We start from the raw sequence: 22,184 nt of genomic DNA, 5'->3' as shown, positions 1-22,184 counted from the left end.
CACTGACCAGTTAAATGTCTTTGAGCAAATTATTAAACATCTCTAAACCTCAGTTTACTGTAAAGTAGGAAAATATTACCTACCTCATAGCACTGCTGTTATGGTTACACAGAATTATATACACAAAGTATTTTGTAAATGTTCTAACACACAGTAAGCACTACATAAAACTCTAATACCATATAATATGATTAGGAATATACTCTGACAGTCTGTGAATCATATGTCTCTTATTTATGGGTAATCCTGAGCTTCCTTCATTAGATCTCAAGGAAATCTCCCATATTTTTCATTTATGCAAATTTAATAAGGACCACCTTAAAAATGTAACTTTGTTGAATTATAGTCATTTTACAATATTGTGTCAAATTCCAATGTAGAGCACAATTTTTCAGTTATACATGAACATATATTCATTGAAAAATGTAACTTTAAATAAGATGCTGAGGTTTTAATTTGATTGAACATACTCTTACCCCATGCCATGTAGTCAACCCATTTCTTCTTAGATAGCATTTCTCCACTTCATTGACAAATGGTAAGGATGGTGTCAACATAAATTAAAGTGAAAGTAAAGGCATTCTCTGCTAAATATTACAGAAAACCCAAAGAGTTTACAAGAGGCTTCAGGGCGGTTTTATCAAATCAGGGTGGTTAAAATCCTTCCTGGGAGCAAATCATTCCACTCCGATGAGTCAGTGAACTCTTTACAAACACTGAGAACTATCTGCTATGCTCAGAGAAGCCCTAGGAAAGATTAACTTACATTACATGGTCTAACTGCCTGCTCCTAGCTAGTAATTTTCCCACCTGAATTCATCTTCATAGGTTTATTGTGATAATACTTTGGCCATGAATTTATTTTATTTTTTTTTATTGAAGTATAACCTGGCCATGAATTTATAACTGGAAAAAATATATAGGGTCACTTTTCACCCAATTTACTCAGATTTAACCAGTATAAGATTCAGTATATTTAACATAACGGCTTTTCCAGAAGGATACTTCATTGCCCTTACTTATTCCCTGGCTACACAAACCTAGGCAACTCACTTCAATTCATAGTCTCTCAATTTTTCCTTTGCAAAATAAAATCATCATGACTGATTATGTCAAAATTCCACCTAAGCTTAACATTCTATGGATCTCTGGAAATAATGCTGGAGATTGTAGAGTTTAAATTTTACAGAGGTTGGCTGTTGTAATAGAAGTGAATGGACTTTTTAAAAGGTATCTTTTCTACAACTGAGTAATTCAACTTAGAGAAATTTATCATAAGGAAATAATTTGTACATACCACTATGATTTATCTGTGAAGTTATTTATCTACATGGATATAAATAAATGTGATCACACTGTTCATTATAATAACAATAAACTAGATACAGTTAACTGAAAACAAACAAAAAAAAACCTAACTAAATTAACTATAGTACATTCATATGGAGACTATCACACAGCCATTTAAAAACTGTTATAGAAGCCCAGTCAATAACATAGGGAAGGTCACTGTTGGGTGAAAAATGCAAGTAACTAGTCAATAAGTGTGTATATATATTTATACACAAATATACACACAGATATATATTTATAAAAAATCTATAGTACTATATATAAATCTATAGTACTTGTTCATCTACATATAAACAAACACTAATACTATATGATTCAAATAATCTAAATAAATAAATAATGCTGTAAGTGGTACAATTATCTATAATTTTTATTTTCATATTTAGCTTATGCTGGCCTTTCTAGATCTTTTTCAATAAATTGGTATTATTTTTAAAGTTCAGGGAAAAAAAACTTTCTTTTTGGTGGCAGAAGTGGACACATTTTTCTCTGTCGCTCCTGAAAGGATTCTTAAAAGTATCTTTTCGGCCAGTCTCAGGTTCTCCTTTGCCTCATGACAAGTGCTCTCTGAACTCATACTGGCAATTAGGAAGCCCAGAACATCAGAGAAACGTTCTCATCAGCCTCTCCCGCTCTAAAACAGTACCACTCGGGATTTCGGCATCTCTGCCTGCACTGCCCGTACTTGCCAGCTGCTGGGCCCTGCCTTCCACAGTCCATCCACTAAGAATGCTTTCCTCCATCTCAATCTTTCAAACTTCTGATCCTCCTTCAAGACTTGGCTCAGATGTCTCTTACTCCATCCTGTCCTTGCATTTCTGTTGATCCCTGCCCTGCCCCTCCAACAAAAGTTGAAAAGCAGTGGTTTCTCCAGTTACATTTCCACCTCTGTGTTGACAACGGGAGCTGGCAGGATTAACGGGTAGCAAAGAGTGTGAGGAACTGGTGAATGAATCTTCCACCCGAAGTGGGCAGTAATTCCTCAGCTCCGGCCACTTTCTCTTGAGTGCGAATATGGGTCTAATGTTGTCAAGCCTCTCAAGTAAATCTTATGTCAAGTAAAACAAGAAATCCATTTTTTTAACGTAAAACTCCCAGTTTTTAAAGAAAAACTCATTTTTAAAAAACCCACTGTAAACCAAAGAAGAAAAATATCTGTCAGCTGCGGCTAGTCTGCAGACCCACGTTTGCAACCTGCCTTAGGCTTACAACTTCTACATTTCTGTGTCGGCTTATCAGCCGGCAGAGGCTTGCTCATAATGCCTTGTACCTAGCAGGCACTCAGCTGCAGAAGCTGTCCACCTGGCAGGTCAGTGATAACAGGGTCTGGATCAGAGATCCATCATCCGACCTCAATGTTTTAAAACTTGTTTTGCTGCTGAGCTTCTCTCTGATGAGTCTTCCAAGGGTAATATGGAAGAAAATTCACTCTCTCTGACCTAAAACAGGAACTTGTCTTTTTTTCCCCTGCACTCTGTACTAACCCAAGAGCACTGTCAGCACTCAATAAATAATAAATTACAGTCACTTAATTACAGCTTTTATGCATCCAGGTCATGTTATATTGACTTCATATCTGAAGCAAAATTTTCTAGCACTTAAGAAGAAAGCAGTCAGTTTTATGTTTATAAAAGGCAAGCATAAGCTAAGTGATGGTCTAAGAAAGAAATGGCAATTTTTATGTCTGCTTCAGAACAGCTGAATCAGGCAAGGAAAATAGAAATGAAACCAAGCCAGCGGAACACCTCAGAGGAGGGAACGGGAAGACGACGCACGAGCATTCTGGATCTATAGCATTACCTCACCGTCGTCCACCAAGCAGCGTGACCTAACGGCTTCTGGCTCCTCCAAGAAGCAATTGCAGCGCGGGGGATGGAGATGACCTAATACAAGTTACAATCTCAAAGTCAGATGGCTAGGTCGCGGATCTAGCCTAGAGTCTTGAAAACAGTTCTGGATGTAGGACTTGTCCAGGGACTGAAGGGAACGAGACAGGAGGGAGGTCAGCAGTGAAGGACATCCCTTCGCTGGGGAGGAGAGAACCATCATTAGCTTAAGAATACTAAGGTGCAAGTTTGTTCTCTATGTCCGTGAGTCTGTTGTTTGTCAGGGGTAAAGGGGGTGGGAAAGGATAAACCGGGAGTTCGAAATTTGCACCTCTTGGGGAGTGATGGCAATGTTAGGTATCTTGGTTGTGGCGGTGGTTTCAGAGGTGTATACATACATCAGAATTCATCAAATTGTACATCTGAAATACGTGTAGTTTACTGTACAGGAATTGTACCACAACAAAAGTGTTAAGACAAACAGACAAACAAATACTAAGGCCGAAGTGCCTCCAGGGCCCACCCCTGGAGGCAGGCAGTTCTGTCAGGAGACGGTGCTGCCTGGACAGTGCTAGGACGTGGAGGCTCAACTCTGAGTCAGTCAGGCAGCATAACGCCTGCCATGCGACAAGCCAGTTCTGAATGTGAGGTCAAGGCCTCTGTTTCCAGAAAGCTTTCATTCCAGCCGAGGGAGACAGATAATAAGCACATTCAAAAAAAGGCCATGTCAAATAGTTACACGTCGTATGAAGAAAATAAAACTGTGTGCTGAAATTGACAGTGCCTGATGGGCCACCTTAGAGTGGGAGGTCAGAGAAAAGCTCTAAGGAGGTGACATATTGGCTGACTGCCTGATGACAAGAAGGAATCCGCCCTGGCAAATTCTAGGCACCTGCACCCTTAGAGGGAAGAACACCCTAGTGCAGATGCAAGGACCAGCTTGGGTTTGAGCAGAAGAAAGAATCCCAATGTTTGTGGACTTTGCAAAGCAAGAGCAAAGGGGGTAGGAGATGCGCTCAGAAAGAAAACAATAGATCGTACAGGATTATCAAAGGCCCAGGAAAGGGATCTGGAATTCATTCTAAGTACCTGGAAGCCACTGGAAATGTTTGAGCTAGTAAGTACCTCAGGTGCTATTTCGGAAGATGACAGTTTCATTTGCAAAAGGGGGACAGAGCGATGTGTGCTCTGCTGCCGCTCTCAGACCCCGTGGGGGGACCTGCGGTTGAGCATACCGGGGGTTTGAGGGGTTGTTGATGGAATTAACACCAGTGGGGCTCAGAGAAACCTGTGCTGTTGTCAGGGGAAAGGAAATCTACTGGCCCGGATTCAGCTCCAGCACTTGCCAGAGCCCTCTTGGCACCCCGGGACCTCCCTCAAAACTTCCCCAGCCCCTTGCTGTGTCTCTGTTGAGCTCTAACTAGACTGTGAGCTTTGTGAAGCAAGCACCATATTTATTGACTCCTTTTGTTCCCCCAATGTACCGCACAGTGACTGGCACATAATGTCCAGAAATTTGCTTAGTAGAATTCAAAGGACTGAATAGAAAATGTGCTACTACCCATCTTGTCCCAGTTCTAGAATGCCAACAAGCTTTATGGGGAGAGAGCTGCCTATAGGTCCAAGACTTACTGAGTTCACCATTTTAGCAGACAGGTTGAGGTCCATGGCTTTAGTCATCTATAATTTCACTAGAATCTAATTTTGTTAGAATATGGCAAGCCTGATCCCCTTTGAATTAAAACTATACTCATTGGCCTTGATTTATTGGCATCTAAGAGGCCATCTCACCTCCCAAATTCTTCTTCTTGCATAAGGAAGGAATACCATAAAGTAATACTGATATGAGAAAAATGAATATCATACTTACATATCCGTATTCCAAATCCCAGCACCAGCAGTAATTGCAAAACCTCACAAAACATGCCCGGAGAAAGTCCCCGATGAGAATAGTGACATAGGTGGTCAGAACATCAGAAACAGTCAGCCGCACAAATTCCTGTTGAGATATATCTGTATTAAAATGTGCATTTCTCCCTTCAAATGGTCCTAATGTTGACATCAAATTTCTCAAACTTTCTAAATAGTATTAGCTTGAAAAATGCAAATAATGGTAAAGAAACGAGTTTCCTAGCAAATGAAAAATGTTCTATGCCTATTTTATCAGTCTAAAAATAATTATTCCCTGTGCCAAAACCACTGTATTAAAAGTCTTCTTACTGAGAAACTTTTATAAGCATGACATAAGAACACAAAACAGGAAAATACTGACAATACAGAAGTTTAAAACTTTAATCTGACAAACAATACTATTTATAAAATTAAAAGACAAACTTGGAAAAAGTACTTGTGGCATATATGATAGAGGACTAGTTTTTCTAACACATTAAAGACTTTAACAAATCAGTATGATAATAGATAGGAGATTCAATAAGGAAAAAATTGGCAAATGGCACAAATAAGAAATAAGAAAAAAGTATACAGCCAATTAAAACATTCAAAAATATCTAAACCCCACATAATACAAATACAGTTAAGACAATGAGTTGTTGCCTCACCGAGTGATAACGATTTTAAAACCCATGCTTCTCCATATTGGTGAGAGTGCAATGAAATATGTATTGTTAGAAATGTATGGGGAAGTTAGGCTGGGATAACATTTGGTGGGAGTTTGTGAAGATCCATCACATTTTAAAGTGGTGGCATTTGATCTAGAAAATACACTTCTAGCTAGAAACTGACACACTGTAACTGACCGTACTTCAATTAAAACAACAACAACAAAAAGGAAAATCCACTTCTAGAATATACCCTATGGCAAAATTAACACAAGTGCCCGAATCTACATGTGTAATTGTGAGAGCATTGTTTCTCCCAAACCAAAATTGAAAACAATTCAGATATACTCAAGAGGAAATTAATTAAATAGAAAAGGGTGTCCACACAACAGAATATGATGAGCTCTTAAATAAAAAGTGCCATTGTGGTTATGGACACACAACCATGTGAACATACACTGAAAGCCACTGAATTGGGTACTTTCAATGGATAAAATGTATATGTGAATTATATCTCAATAAAGTTGTTTAAAAAGTGCTAACATGCTATGCTCTGATAAGAAATGGGTTGTTAAAAATGTACAAAACAGGATATGTGGCATGAATTCACTTGTTAACAAAAATCCTATGTATATATACATACATGCATATATGTATATATGTATATGCATCTGCATAGAAAAGGTCTGGAAAATTAGAAACTTGCTACCTCAGTGGTATGGACTTGAAGTTAGTGCAAAATGTGTGTGCTGTGGGTTAGGGGGAAGTTCACTATTTCCTCATGGAATTCATAACAATAGGCAATAAATATAAGAGCAGACATACAATTATAAATTTTCATCATGATAATTCTCTTCTGCCCTTTCCTTTTTGTTCCTTCCCAGTAATTCAAGCCCTAAGATTGAAAACACCAAAAATCTAATAAGACCTACTTTGCCAGAAATAATAGTATTCTTCTCTAATAAAAGAAGTCTTCCGGTTTTTATTTCTAGCTACCTCTATATAATCTCCCTTCTAAAATAACTGGCGAGAGAGAATTACCTTATAGGGCAAGGGCCCACTTGACTAGCATATATTAGTTGAATTTCCAGTCTCATGCTTCCAAGCAGTGCTTCCTAAACTCCAGGTAGTTGTGTACCACCTTCACGATTCTTGCCATGTCCAAGTACCATCTGAAATATTATTTACCTAATATTTCTTTTAACTTTAATATACTTAATTCTTAAAAAATAACCGCTACTATTATAAATAGAAGGTGTATATCATCTGCCATAAATAGTAGTTAACTATAATATACATATAATAAAAGCAAAAAAATTATACTGAAAACCTTAAAATGTAAACAGTTATCTTAGCATTAGTTTCCACCAAAAGTAGTGCCTGTGACAAGGGCTTGTAAGCCAGTGGTATATTTGAGGAAGAGGAGACTGGGAAGAATGAAACAGGAAAGCAGAGAAAGCCTTTACCCAAGAGTGTGTTAAAATCTGTCACTATTGGGGCCACTGGGTCTTGATTCTTCGGGGGACCCGCTGAGTAGCTATACAGAATAAGTCTCAGAATTGTCCACTCAAGAGACAGAAGAGGGAAGTATTGCTCCACCAGCCCCATTCCCATCAGTCAGGGATGGCCCTATGTAGTATTAACGCTCCACATGGTGAGAGCAGAGAAGCGTTAAGGTAAAGGTGAGAATTTACATACTGCTTAGTTGAGATGCTGTCAGGAGACAGCTGCATACAGTTGCTTCCTGCAGCAATAGCTGGAGTAAAAAGATGAGTGTGATGTTTCTGCATATTCTGAGTGCCTGTCCAGCTCTCCACAGTCTTCTTGTGTTGCTTTTCCCTTTGTCTTCTCCACTCCAGCCCCACTGGCTTTCTTTCACACCCTCAAACTCCATAGACCCTGTGGCCTTCATGCTACTCAATCACTCTTACTTCACCTCCTAACTCAGTTTATACCAACTAATATGCATCTCTGTAGCATCACTCATAGGGAGTTCTCTCACCTTGATGACTAGCGCACGCACTGCATTCTTGTAGTCTTTTGTTGACATTGTAAATTTGCAAACTTGGTAAGATTATTTAATTAAAGTGACTTTGTTCCCCCCAAGAGGTTGTAATTTTCACAAAGGCAGAGAGCAGGTCCACCTTTGTTCCCATTGTACCTCCAGTACCTAGCACAATGCCTGACACTTAGCATGCACTCAGTAAATAGGGAATGAACGACTGAGTGGCCGTAAATTCCTGCAGTTATTTTTGGACATAACTTTCCTCTTCTCTCCTCTTATTCTCCTTTTCATTCCCCAGGCAATTTGAGCTTAGATTTTAATAACTAGCATCAATCAGAGGTAGGCTGTGAGGGATATTTTCAGGTTTCCACCACCATGCCAGGAAGATTTCCTCAGGTAAGAGAACATTTCAGAGTGGTTTTGAAGTCCTCCACATCCTCCTAAGCATCCTCGTCCTCATCCCAGTGGTCAAAATACTACTTTTTTCCCTAAGCAGTACTCTAACTTTCACATAAAATAGCAGAAGAGGATTCAAACATTATATTAAAATGTGGAAATATTTATTAACACACCCTAGGATGAATTCACTGAGTTATAAGGAAGGAAATTCCAAAAATGGTGGCCCAGCCCACCTTGGGGACATCATCCAACCCCAGTTCCCAGCGCGCTAGTCAGGATGGACGCACGGCCTCCACACAGGCCATCTGTGAGCACCACACCCATCACTTCACACTTTACACTCATGACTCTGTTAAACATGCCTGGGCAGCTTTGATCAGCAAACCTAAGAGGATCATTAGCAAGGAAAGGGAAGATAACAGAGAAGAGGCATCACAAAGGGTCACAGACTGTAGACAGTCCATGGCAGGAGTCTAAGTGTTGATGCTATTATGTTTCTAGGGGACAGTACAAATCTATGGAGAAGGTTAAATTTGGGTTCCTGTCATTGACTTCCTTTAAGGTCTTGAGCCAATTATTTTACTCATCTAAGTCATAGCTCCTCATCTATAAAATGGGGATAATGATTTAACTTCTCTCAGAGGGTAATTTAAAAATTCAAAGGCGTAATGCTTGGCACACTAGAGGCATAGGATATGCAAAAGCCATGGTTTTCATTATTTTCAGCTCTTGGCCGCTTTCTCTCCATCTCCAAAATGCAGACCTCACTATATAGCTTCAAATAGCGGTCTCCCAAGAATGGCTCTGCTGCCTGCCTATCAAATGCCACTGGAGATGAGACGAAGTGACTATAGCTTCAGATTCCCTGGAGAGACAAAGGAGCAGCCAAACTGTTATATTCAAATTCACAGAGTCTTGAGTCCTATAGCATCCTTGAGGAAAAACAAGGCAGAGGGCATGCAATGGGGAGAAGAGGAAACATCTGGAATGTTCTCACAGAACAATGAGCAAGTCATTGGGGTGCAGCCCCAACATTCCATGCAAAGCAGCTGCCTTTACTATTTCTTCTGCAATCTTTTTTTTTTTTAAAGTGGTTAGAATAATTGTTTCCAGTGGCATGGACAGAGATATTGACCTCTTAAAGGCCACATCTTCCCAGCACTCAGGGTTTTTGCGTCCCCTGTGTTTTCTCTGCCTCCATGGATACCACCTCCCCTATCAAAACTCCATTCAGAACCACAGCCCCTTTCCTCCTGCGACTCCTACAGACTTTCCCACAAGTGCTGGATGCTCCTTTAGAAGCAGGAAGGTGAAAGAGAAAAGGGAAACCCTACTGCAAATGGCAGTAAGAGAAGACGATGAAGCAAGGAAAATCACTGGGGTCAGGATTTTTTTTTTTTTGACAAGACAAGCAGCATGGTCCAGGGGCTCCTAAGAAAAATTAAATGAATAACTTTTTCTTTATTTTAATTCAGTATGTGTGGGAATATCCCTGAAGCTTCTGCATAATCAGAAACATAAGTATTCTCCTAGAGTGCACTGACAGTCACATCTAATTAATTGCTGCCTCCTCCTCAGAAGTGAGCAGCCCCGTCTTACTCTTGACAGTTAGTTCTACTAATCCTGTTTAACAGGTGTTTGCCTGGTGAAGCATAGGTTTTGTTTTTTTTTTTATCCCTCATGCCAGTCTGCTTTCTGGGATGTACATAAGAGAATGTCTCACACTCTTTGAGTTTGTGAAAACTATACTTCATATTTTTTTCATTTCTCTCAACTTTTGCTCAAGATTTAGGGAGAAGCCTAGATGAGATAAAACAGACTCATGTTAAGCAGCATGACAAGACTTTGCTTCAAGGAGCTTTGAAACATGGAAACCCCTATACTCCTGTGTACTCATTTCCTATTGCTGCTATTAGAAATTACCACAAAATTAGTGCCTTAACACAACACAAATATCTTTTCTTACAGTTCTGGAGGTTAGAAGCCGAAAATCAAGGTGCAAGCACCAGGTGCAAGATGTCTGCTTCCTTGCCTTCTTCTGCATCCAGAGGCCACCTCATTCCTTGGCTCATGGCCCCCTCCCTGCATCTTTAAAGTGCATCACTCCAACCTCTGGTTCCACTGTCACATCCATTTTTTCTGACTTTCACTCGTTTCCCACTTATAAGCATGCTTGGGATTTTGTTAGGCCCACCAGCACAATCCGGGATAATTTTCCTATCCCAAGATCTTTAACTGAATCACATTGGTAAAGTCCATCTTCCTGTGTAACATAGTGACAGTTTCCAGGGATTAGGCCATGGACGTTTTTGAGGGGCCATTATTCTGTCTCCCACACCGTGTACCATAAGCATCTCTTTACCAAGTGCAGGCAGCTTTCATTTCATTTCATTTATTGTCTCATAAATAGTATGCTTTGTAAACAGAAATGTATGTATGAAATGTGCATATCTGGAAACAGTATTTAATAACATGTAAGTGAGAAGAGAGGGGTCTATGTGATTCCTGAAAAGCTTAAAAAAATAAAGTAAAATAAAAACCTTAATTACATCATACTTTTTGGACTCAGTCTTCAGTGGTGTATGTCTAGCATTATACGTGTTTTTCTTATTTTTTTTCCACAATTGAAATCACAGGTGATTGGCTTAAGTCAGATGAGTGTCTGAAGCTGAGGATATCTAATGATATGTATATTTGTTTAAATTATATTAGTTTTATAGGACTAATGCTAACTTTCAACTTTCCTTTTATCTTACAAAACAAAGTACACAGTAAAAAATTATTCAAATAATCTCACAAAGACTACAGTACTGCTGAAACTAAACTATTGTCTAACAGACAGAAGCACCAAAATTTCTGTTCATCAATGATGAACCAAAGTCAAAAATCAGTTTATGAGGAATTTCAATTCTAATGAAATAAAATTAAACGCTTTCAGAATGCAAAATTGGATTTGTATAGAAATAAGAGACCTGAAGTAGGTGTTTTTGTTTGGTTTGGTTTCCCTTCTTGGACAGAACGCCATATGAAATGTTTCTTTTATCTGCTAAAATATCACTAGTCTTAGACTAGGGTCATTTACATAACCATCAGGAAAACAACAAACCTAAAACAGTATTTCCTTTAACGCTTAAGAGGCAATATTTGATAAAGATTTAACATAACTGAAACGAATATTAGTGTATACTCCCTTTTTTTAAAAACGAAAAATAGGTAACACTAACTAGAGTTCTATTTAAATATTTGCTTGGGTCTGTATCTAAATCTGGGTGCTTTATTATAACACATGTACACAGTAAATATCTCCTCAGACCATTTAAAAATATTCCTCCTTCATATGCAACTGTAAAAGGGGTATAAATGTAGCACTTATCTGAATGGATGCACGTGAGGCTGGCATGAGATGCATGAAATTCACAGCCAGCACATGGTAAAGAGTCAATAAATCTTAGCCATTTTCATTAATAAGCAATAAAAAACAGGCCACACATATGGAAGAAATACTGACTCTGCTGTTTTTCAATCCATTCATTGTTAATGCACTTCTGTTTGTGACATTACCTGTCCCACCATTGTTTCCCAGCAGGGTCCCCGAGGTACATCTGCAGGGTGCACAAAAAAGGGTGGCCCAGTGCTGTTTCCACTGAGTGATGCATTGTAAGCCTTGATCATGTTGGCTTCCCAAAGGGTAATGTTGGCCTTTACTAGCTTCTCCTCTTCAATCTAGAAAGCAGAGGGATGGAAACAAAAATGAAGACAACAGATTTCAAAGGCATTTCTGGCAATCTTGAGACTGGGAATGATGGCAAGGACAACCCAGACACAAGACTTACCTTGTTGTTAATCTCATCCATCAAGGCAAGAATAAATACATACAAGTTGCCTAAAAGAAGAGCAAAAATGCGTCCCAACAGCCATTTCAGAGCAATGAGGGGATGGTAGTCCTCCAATTCAGCAAATAAGTCAAACAACGTTGGACAGAACATCCCCAGGAGGGACATGACCATGTTCATCTACAAAAAGACATAAGGGATGAACTAAGTTAAATGTGTTTAAAAATTATTGTTTCTTTCCTTCAGAATTTGCAAGATTCCAGCTAGATTCCTTTGATATTTTATAAGACTAAAGATTATTTCATGCATTTAAAAAACTTGATCTTAACAAAACAGCAAAGACAATATTCAACTCACATTCTCAAGATGTACATTTGCATGAGCTTGTGGATGTGCCAGTAATAATAGTCTGTTTCCTGGTATAATGAGGGATGCAATTTACATTACTCTCTATGCAGAGAATACATAGTTTTACAGGGTGAAACATGATATGGTTTTGATTCTGATACAGTGATGCAGTTCACAACAAGATTTCCCAAGGAAATGGAAAATGATCTGCTTAAGGAATGAGGTCCAAACTGGAAATAATAATTTGACAACCAGCCTGTGGGCTAGTTTTATCAGTTAGAATGGATCAATTCCTTGAGATGGGCTCAGGATTAAACACGGAGCTTGGGGGAATGCAAGGTGTCAGGGGCAAAAAAGAAAAAAAAAAAAAAAAGAAAGAAAACGGAATGGGTTTTATCAAAGAAATCAGAGAGAATGTTCAGAGAAACAAAAGGAAAATATTGGCATAATGTTATCAAAGCCAAGGTAGAAAAGTTTCAAAAATGAAGACCTGGTTTATAATGCCAAAGGTAAGAGAATTACGAAAGAGAGAGAGAAAAAATGGAAATATGACAAGCAGGAAATTTGTGGTCCTTATCTCTAGACCGACTGGCACACATTATTAGGCTAAATTAAGTCAAAGGAAAGAATACAGAGCATGTACTACTTTTATAATGAGGGGGAAAAAACCTTTAAATAAATTTTTAAAAAAGGTTCTGGCAATGTCTTTGCCTGAATACCTGGCTCAAATTGTCACCACTAAACAATTCCTATTTCCCCTCATAGACTCCATGTTTTGAATGATTAGAACTACCAGGCTATATTTAGAAAATAATCATCAATATTTTTTTTTCCATTTTGATTAAGAACATTATATAAATATGACTAGCAGGAACTAAAAGTCAGCATGACATAGTATAAAATCAGCATGATATAATTTCAGCCTAAAGTAAAGTCTTAGCAGAGCCTGTGTGATTTTATATAAGGTAAATTTAAATTCTGTTTCATCAAATTTGTAAAGTTATTCATGAATCCCCCTTATTACCTTTCTCTGTCCCTAGGAATCAGGGGTCCCCTAAGACGGATGTTAAACAGGTTCCTATAAAGAATCACTCTTTTAGTGATAATTACCCATCCTTTACTATAGTTCATTTATACAGAAATGTGATCAATATGAACTGTGAGCCAAAGTGGCATAATAATTTTGCCTATAAATACTATCATAAAAGCAAGAGATAATTTTGAAAGCAAACTTAGGAATGTGTTGAGGTTCTCTTTTGTTTTATATAAACAACATAACTACCTAATCACTCTCTGCTTTACAGGTTTCCATGGAATGTCTATGTCATCATGTTCTCTTAAATGTATGGTCTCCCATCTCCAGTGTTACTGGTTCTGAAATACCTAGAATGTTTTTGTTTGGAGCCCTCTGCTGTAAGTAGGTTCTACCATTTTCTGTCCAAGATTTTTCTGGGAAATTATATGCTTACGAAGACTTTCTTAATCTGTTTGGCCTACCAAGGCTCTACAGAAGTTTCAGTGTGGGAAGTCTAAATCTCTATACATTTTGAAAATGTCCGAGTTCAAAGTGATGCCCCATCGTATTCTGGAACATTTTATGAAAGGGAACCCCAGCAACAACACATGACCAACGATTTCCTGATTCTAAATATTTACCTCTGACTTTCTCTCTTGGACCTGCCAAATGGGCAGATACCCTGAAGACAAATCACAATCACAGTATTTAATTCCTGGCAAAGAGCTGGCCTTCTTCATTTGAATAGCATTTTTCGGGGGAGGAAATGAGGTAGAAGGAGGAAGATGTGGAGAGGTGCAGTTAGGCTGCTAGTGAAAAACAGAGAGAAGCCTAGACTTGCCCAAAGCAGGGGAGGCAATCTGAGTATTTCCAGTAAGATAAACATACAAACTAAAAGCTTAATCATCACTGCTTGAAAGAATTCAGACAACAGTTGGATCTTTCCAAAACAGATGTAAGATCTACAGAGAAAGTAACATAGGGTCATAGAGAGAGTGCTGGGCTTCAGCTCAAGATTCCCAGATTTTAACTCACTGTTCTGTGACCACGAACGCATCACCTGATCTTCTGAGATTCATTATCTCTGTCTATAAAATACACTGTTCGGAATAAATGTGTCCTAATCTCTCTTCCATCTCTACCTTTCTCTAATGTCACAAAGTGAAAAACAGACAGATAGTAGACAGATTTGGAAACGAGGAAATGTACACCAGGGTTGGTTCACTCTCAGGGCAGGATGACGGACACAGGTAATGAGTGGCCAAGTTTCATGTTCCAGCATTGAAGCACAACCCACAAAATCTCAAATGTCTGGTTCTAAGCACATAAAAAGCACGCAGAGACGAACTTCATTTTTTTCCCACCACCCAAGGGTGTCAGGATCTTGCTGCGCAAATTCCTGGGATCGCTTCACAGCCCAAAAGATGAGGTATCCACTCCCGCCAAGTGTTAGAAACACGAAGAAGTTAGCAAGAAACCTCAGGAATCTGATCAAGTGGATGTTTTCTTCTACTTGGGCTGCTCTTTCTTCTATTATGGCTTCCTGTACCCAGGCAAAACAGAAAAAAAAAAAAAGAGAGAGAGAGAGAGAGAAAGAAAGAAAGATCTGAGCTACAAAAGGTATCATGAACTCAGGAATTATTTTTGCAAACATCAGAATGTGAGCATTGAAAATGTGAACTAAATCTGGGATTCCACAAACCAAGTGAATGTTTCCAGCAAGTGAGAAAAGGTAAGAGAAAGAAGGGAGAAGTCTTACAAACAAGCTCTGATTGATCTAATACTAAGATAGTCTTCATTCTAAATCCTATTCTAGTGCAGTTTTTTTTTAAAACTACAAAATAATACTTTAGAGTCATTTTAAATATTGGGCTAATGTATTCCTGTAAATAATTAGTGAGCATTGTTCTATTATTTAAAATATCTGATTCTGATTACTAATGGTCAGCTATTTCAAGCCAATGGCATTGTTTTAGTACCAAATTTAGGGAGAAACAGTACTATCATGGGTAATCAATTATTTTCCAGTCAGAATCAGAACCCTCCCCAGATCCTGGTGGGAAGAAATGATGAGTTAATCTTGCCTTTAACTGTCAAGATACTTTGCTACCTAGACCCTTTCAAATGGCTCCAACTTTACTCTTAGAAATACCAAGAAAAGGCTCTTCAAGTTGGTGTCTTTACCCTAAAGTTCATTGTGATAGAGTTGAATTTGTTGTCTGCTGTTTCAGGATTGCCAATCAAGTAGTCCCAGCTGGTGAACACCTTCCAGCTGAAGTTGAAAGTGTTGTCATCACCACCTCCATCATCACCAATATTTTTGGTCATCCTGTAAAACAGGAAGTTTAATCCAGCAGCCAGAATACAAGCAGAAAGGGAGAGGTTAGGGAAACTGGGTAAGCAATATCTAAAAGACATACATTTTCAAACAAGTTTGTTCTAATAACCAGAAAATAAAAGTTTCTTTAAAATTTTTTTGGTTTGTTTAAATTTTTTAAACTGTTAATTTTCAGGCCTTCAAGATGAAAAGACTACTGATTATTAATGATTTTAACAATTAAGCAAGTTATACAAAAATATGTACTTTTTATTTATTTGTTTTCCTAAGCTGTTTTCTAAAGGTCATATACTGAGTTCTCAACCTTTTGTGAGATAAGGAACTCTAGAAATCTGATGAAAACCATTGAGACCCTCCAGAGGGAAAAAATATGTATAGACTCTTAAATTGTTGTATACAACTTTAGTGGTTTCCAGACCTCCTGAAGCCTGAAGTTGGCCTAATCAGGTCAGGTCAGGAAACTCCTACATAGATTTCAATTCCTCTTAGAATCTCCCCTGTGGAGTGCGTACACAGAATGTATGAAAATTTTCCATACTCTACAGCTCTCAGCCAAAAATCAAGATTTTTATGCAAACTAAATGCCAAGTGGCTACATATACTCTAATCAGTGATTTTCTAACATACATATATATATATTTTTTTTGCTTGGAGAGTTTAAAATGCATTTACTTACAGGTTTATTTCAGTGGTTAGAGATCTATATTCCACTTACTTCACTTCCTTTTTTTTCCCTTATCACTTTAAGTAGCAAAATTAAAATTTCATGTGATATATATTATAAAATTGTCTCATGAGGTTTTGGTTTTTTAAATATAATACTGATACGGAACTGAAAAAGGAAGGGGCACAATGACGTAAAGCTGACATTGTAGGTTAGCAGGCATCTCTAAGGTCACCTAAATTCCCCCACTGTTAGTTCCACTCCTAACAGAGGTTTATATATTTTAAATGGGCTAATGTGTTTGAAAAATAACCAAAAATAATTATTCCCTGTATCAGTCTACCACTTCACCCTTTGCAAATAGTATTTATGTGTACTATCATATCTGTCCTTCTCAAAAACTTAACAAGAGCTCAAGGTCATTAATATTATTCTCTTTTTGCAGATGGGGAAGCTAAAGGGTAAAATCATGAAGTGATTTGCTGAACACTAACCAGAAATAAACCACAGAGGTGGGTCAAGGGCTTAGGTTTTCTGACTTCACTCTGGTGCCAAAGCTAAGACACGATGACATAAAATGCATTTTTGTAGGTCAAAAAGAGTTGAAATAAAACATTTCTGATGGTTTAACTTAAGGAGAAAATTATTTATTCGGTTAAGATGTCATCGCCTATTTTTTGCACTGTCACTGAGCAAAGGGCAGGGCCTCAAGTAAAGCTAACCACTTGGGAAGATAAATTTTGAGTGGAGCTTTGTCACTGGCAAAATTCTGTAGCTGTAGACAGCTTTCTAGAGAAAGGAGCTCTAGCCGGACAAACCAACTGGGAACACCAAGCATGTGGGAATTGACAAGAAAGGGAGTGGATTACTAAAAGGAGAAAGGAAGGATATTGAAGACAAACTACAGTCACAACACATTTTTGCTGAGAGATGGCCTAGATGGCTATAAAATGTTCCACGTACAGCTCCATCTCTTGTCTCTAGAGGTAAGAAGTGTACATACTTAACGAGAATTCTTCCTTTTTCAGAGGGGCTACACCTTTGAACTACTATATTGTTGAGAAGCAATCTCAACATATCATTTGCAAGGAAGGAAAGAGTGAAAGAAGAAAGGGTCTAAAACTAGGGTGACCAACCATGTTGGTCTATCAGGAACTGAGTGGGTTTCCAGGACACAGGCCCTTCAATGCTAAAACTGGGAGAGTACTGGGTCAATAAAGTTAGTCATCCTATCTTAAAACTCAAAGTACTTTCTTGGGTTTTTATCTAATTTTCCTCCTAATTTCCCTATTAAGTAATCAAAAATAGACATTTGCCTCCTTTGTGGATGAGGATGCTGAGGCAAACAACATGCGCAAGGTGGAATAGCCCATCAGTTGCCTAGCTGACGTCAGAACTCAGTTTCCCTTGATCTGAGTCATGTATCCGATAAATCCTCTCATGTTTATTCCAAAAATGAATTTGTCTGGGGGTGGAAAGGAGGGGTGGGGGGAAGAGATGATAAAGGATTCTGTACAATCATTTACATCTCATCAATTGGTTTTCTGCTAAGCTTTGTCCCCAGGGCTAGGAGTCAGCTAGGCTCTCCTAGCCCTGGGGACAAGCTTTGGAATTGTCTTGCCATACAGGCCAATGAGCTTAAACCACTTGTCAATCAGGTAATAAGCAACTGAAGGTCCCCTGCCAGAGGCAGGGACCTAAATCAAGCTGGTTTGGTTGGCATAACATGGCTGAGTGGTTATTCTGGTTTTCTTTTGTTTTGTTTTTTTATGAACAGGGAACAACAGGTTCTGCCTATTGAGCTGATTCTGCAAATCACAAACCTCTCTGCACACAAAAAGAGGGACCAGCAGTTCTTTCCCTGTCTTGTTTGCAATGTTGATTCACACCTTGAAGTATAAAAAGGCACAACTTTAAAACATGCTTCAACACAGGATAGGCCCACAACCATCAGTGCGACCCAGTGAGATGATCAAAGGCCTGCACTTGTGTTCAACCCTTTCGTTTGGGAGACATAGTCTGACATTAGTGTCAGTATTAAAACCACATTTTATCTCTTATATACTCTGCATTCTCTAGACATGAAACAGGAAGATATTATATCCATTTCTCAAATTAATTTTCCCATTTGATTCTAGAAATCACTGCTAGCTCCCCAAGAGACCAATGAAACTTACGCTCTAAGGACAACCAGAAAGCTGTATCCAATGCACATGATCCCCACCAGGAAATAGGAGAGTGGCAGTCTGAAATTCATCCATCCAATTGTTCGTTTATTGTTGTAATAGCCATAAAAGAGGACAGAATATTGAGCCAAGCCCTAAAATCCAACAACAAAGCCACTTAGATGCTGTGAAGAGCAACTCAAAGAAAAAAGATCGACTTTTAAAAGGAATAACAAAATAACATTAATTTTCAAACTTGGGAGATGGCTCTGACACAAGCTTATCGTTTTGCTTTAAGAAGCGACAGTTTTTCAGCTGCCACATCGATTGAAAGCCTCTTGGTTCACTTAAAATTCAAGGATTTGTAAATAGACCAAATTTTTAACCAAATATAGGCTTGCTCAGCTGTGGAGCCATTACCGTGAAATGCCCATTGATTGAAACATCAAAACACACTTCATGGTGTTGTCAGATTTATAATTTTAAGAGCTTGCTTAATATTGGGGGGAGGATCTGAAACGTGCTTCCTCAAAGTGTCATGGCAAGTTTCCACTTGCAGTCACCTGAGCCACAGTTAGATTGGTTCTCTGTAAACCACAGAGGCCATGTCTCAGCTCACACTTAGCAAAAACAAGGAACAGATGAGATGACATTGGAACCAATCTGCCCAACCTTCAATTCATCTCTAATAACAAGCATGTTTATGCATGCAGTTATTTGCTCTTTCCTAAAAATTATCTGCCAGGGTTGGAATCATCATCTTACAAAGCCACCTGAGTAACTGCTCTCTAGACACAGAACACGGGCATATTTTGATGCTGCTTCCCTTGTAATTCTCTTTATCTTTCTCTCCTCTCATTCACTGGGTTTTTCAGTCTTAGCTTGGAAGCATTGTTTCTGTGTTACTATATATCTACTTCCCCAGCATCTCTCTGACTTCATCTCTCTGTAATAACTTAAAACTACTATGCTTTGTGAAGTGAGAAGATAATAAAGTGCCAATGTGAGGCTTCCTCTTGAGATCAAGTGAGTCACTCTTGAACTTTAGAATATCCAACTGGCTGCCTTTAACATCATTTATACCAGGCCAGGGACTTTGAAGCCCCCTCCTGAAGAGAGTAGGAGAAGAATAGGGGGAGGAGGGTAAAAGAGGAAGAGGGAAAAAAATCTCCTGGATGCTACTTCCTAGAGGAATAATTAAGAGACGTGATTTAGAAAATTACCTTAAACAAAGCTCATGCCTAGCTCTAATCAGAGGCCAAAAAAGATTAGAAAATACTAGTGCTTTCAAATTTTGTGGCAAATTTATGTTTTAATACTCTGTAAAAATAAGCAGGAAAAAAGAAATCTCTGGAAAATCTCAGAAGAGCTCATGGGAGGAAACAGGGTCAGGATAGGATGACAGGGTGTGTAGGCAGAAACCAAAGTGTTTCCCTGCACCACCCCTGTGTCCATAGCCGCATTTTTTCAGCTCAAGAGAAAACAAATCCAACCATAAGAAAATAGGGGGCTCAACAACTAACGGAAACTTTAAATAGGGGAAGCAAGTAGACTAATCTCGTATTCAAGATAAGAAACCAAATAGACATGGAATGGCCAATTGCTCAAGACCCAGCATCATCCCAGGATAATAACCATTGGGAGGACATCCCCACACCCAGTTTGAGGACATCTTCTTGTTTCATACTCATCTAGTTAAGGGCTCTGCTTCCTCTCAGCTATTTTAAATTCAGTCTCCTTCTACCCCATCTCAAACCGTCAGACTGGCCTTTCCATCCCAGGGCAACAGTAACAGAACCTGGTAAGTATAGGCACTTGGCCTCTTGCCTTGGTTTAAAGATAGCCTGAACTGTTTCTTTTTTCCCCGTAAGTACAATGCACATCATTTCCCCAAACTCCTCTATTTTTCCCTGCAACTGATCCTTACTTCATTTCCTTGCCACCATCCTTATACTTGGTGATAATGGTTTCAGAAATAAAAGCAATCAATAAATCTTGTTGCGCATTTAGCTGAACACCTTACTTCATCTCACAGAGTCTTCACAAGAACGCTCTTGAAGTGGCTGCTGTGAGGGGCAAATCCGTATAATTCACCACTGTGCTATACTGCTTTACTTGTGCTTTCTTTACCTGCCAAGTCGTGTATCATGCTAATGCCACGTCTACCCAGGAAAACAAAGAAACAAGAGACCCCCAGGCCCCTGGATGTGTCCAGAGTGGTGTCTAGACCTCTTGGAAAGGACCTGGACACCACTATTGAAAAAATTTCAAAAGGCCTCATCTCCACATACACAAACATTACAACCTAACACCTTTTCCTAATTCATAATGACAGCACTGGGATTAAAAGACACCTCCAAAATAACAGAGAAAGTAGATCTATAATAAGCACCTGGTGAGCTTGTTAGGTTAGCCCAACAGCTACGGGGGCAGCTAACTCATCCGGTGTATGTACCACGCAGTGTACGTTGAATGGCCGAAACTTCACCAATATTAGAGCACAATCAAAAGGGATAAGGGCCCTTTCTTTGGAATCCTGATTATTTCACAAAGGTTTCTTCAGTTGGACTAAAATTACATAAGTAGTGAAGCATGTAAATGAAAGAGGAGGTACTGCTGAAGCGCTCAGTGTTTTAAAGCTTTATCCAATCCATCTCAGTGGCATATTCAGGGGCGGCTTTAGACACGGTGAAAGGCTTAAAAGAGGAAACCCCCTCCCTTTCCACCCAGTGGGCCCACCGCACGCCACACATCTTCCCCTTAAGACTCCCACGGTAGACATCTGGAAGTGACTAAAATAGCAAGGACTCCTAGCCTAGCCAAGGTTCCATTCGGTTTCCATGTCAGCGCAAACGGCTTTCCCTGCGGGAGCACTCGCCCATCCCAAAATCTGTGACAGAGAAACCACAGTCAGAGCCAAGTTTCAAATGAGCACAGAAAATTCCCATCCAACTCCGGGTTCCATGCTTGCACATTGCCTATTAAGACTAATTTCTGTTCGAATGCTGCAGCTGGTCTAGGCTGTAGTCACCGACACATACCCACCAGAATGTTTAGATGACGTGGTCGCTAGGAATCAACTCACGTACTTATTGATATAACTAATTTTTATCGAGAACTTATTTGCCAAATACTGTACACAGATGGAGTGGGAGACTGGATTACAGAGGCCCCTAAAAATGTTCTGCATACAAATATCCCCTTAATGTGGTACCTGAAATTATATTAGAATTCCATCCCTTTGGTGTTTCTCACTACAAATAAATACTCACTGTGAAAGACAACATTCTATTCCCAAGATGGTAACTGAGTTTCATCATTCTTAACAAGCCTTTTTAGTTTGGAGTAACTGTCAGACCATTATTTTTTTAGAAAAATCATGAAGTCAGAACTGGTGGGAAAGGAAGCTGTAATTTCTGAACCATGCTTGCTGAGCATATGTGAAGGGGAAGTGGTACCACTCTAGTTAGGGTGTATTTCTACTTTCCTCTGAGCTGTTATAGGTCATTTATACCCTAGTGTCAAAGAAAGTTTCAAGCGTGGATGAAAGCTAGGGAATGACATCACTTAATACCTGATACACTGGGGACACAGGAGAGAAGCAAGGAGTGAGACTGCTAACAACACCCCAAACAAACCTCGGCCAACTTCACAGGAACAGCAGCCAGCCTGGCACTTAT

The 22,184-nt window shown here is 39.0% G+C and overlaps 1 protein-coding gene across 1 annotated transcript in view; it reads right to left on the bottom strand.

The window, feature by feature from the left end:
- The window catches only part of TMC1 (transmembrane channel like 1), a 317,967-nt gene that overhangs the window by 21,613 nt on the left and 274,170 nt on the right, over positions 1–22,184 (bottom strand). Inside the window, exons 12-17 of the mRNA XM_072959593.1 lie at positions 18,517–18,659; positions 15,522–15,666; positions 14,686–14,880; positions 11,975–12,154; positions 11,703–11,864; positions 5,050–5,178 (exon numbers count right to left, since the gene is read on the bottom strand). Of these exons, the coding sequence (XP_072815694.1) occupies positions 5,050–5,178; positions 11,703–11,864; positions 11,975–12,154; positions 14,686–14,880; positions 15,522–15,666; positions 18,517–18,659 (954 nt within the window). The remainder of the gene's footprint in view (positions 1–5,049; positions 5,179–11,702; positions 11,865–11,974; positions 12,155–14,685; positions 14,881–15,521; positions 15,667–18,516; positions 18,660–22,184) is intronic.

The sequence above is a fragment of the Vicugna pacos genome, chromosome 4 (assembly GCF_048564905.1).
Source record: "Vicugna pacos chromosome 4, VicPac4, whole genome shotgun sequence".
NCBI lineage: Eukaryota > Metazoa > Chordata > Mammalia > Artiodactyla > Camelidae > Vicugna > Vicugna pacos.
The sequence above is the reverse complement of the archived record's forward strand: the minus strand, read 5'-3'. Positions and strand labels throughout refer to the sequence as shown.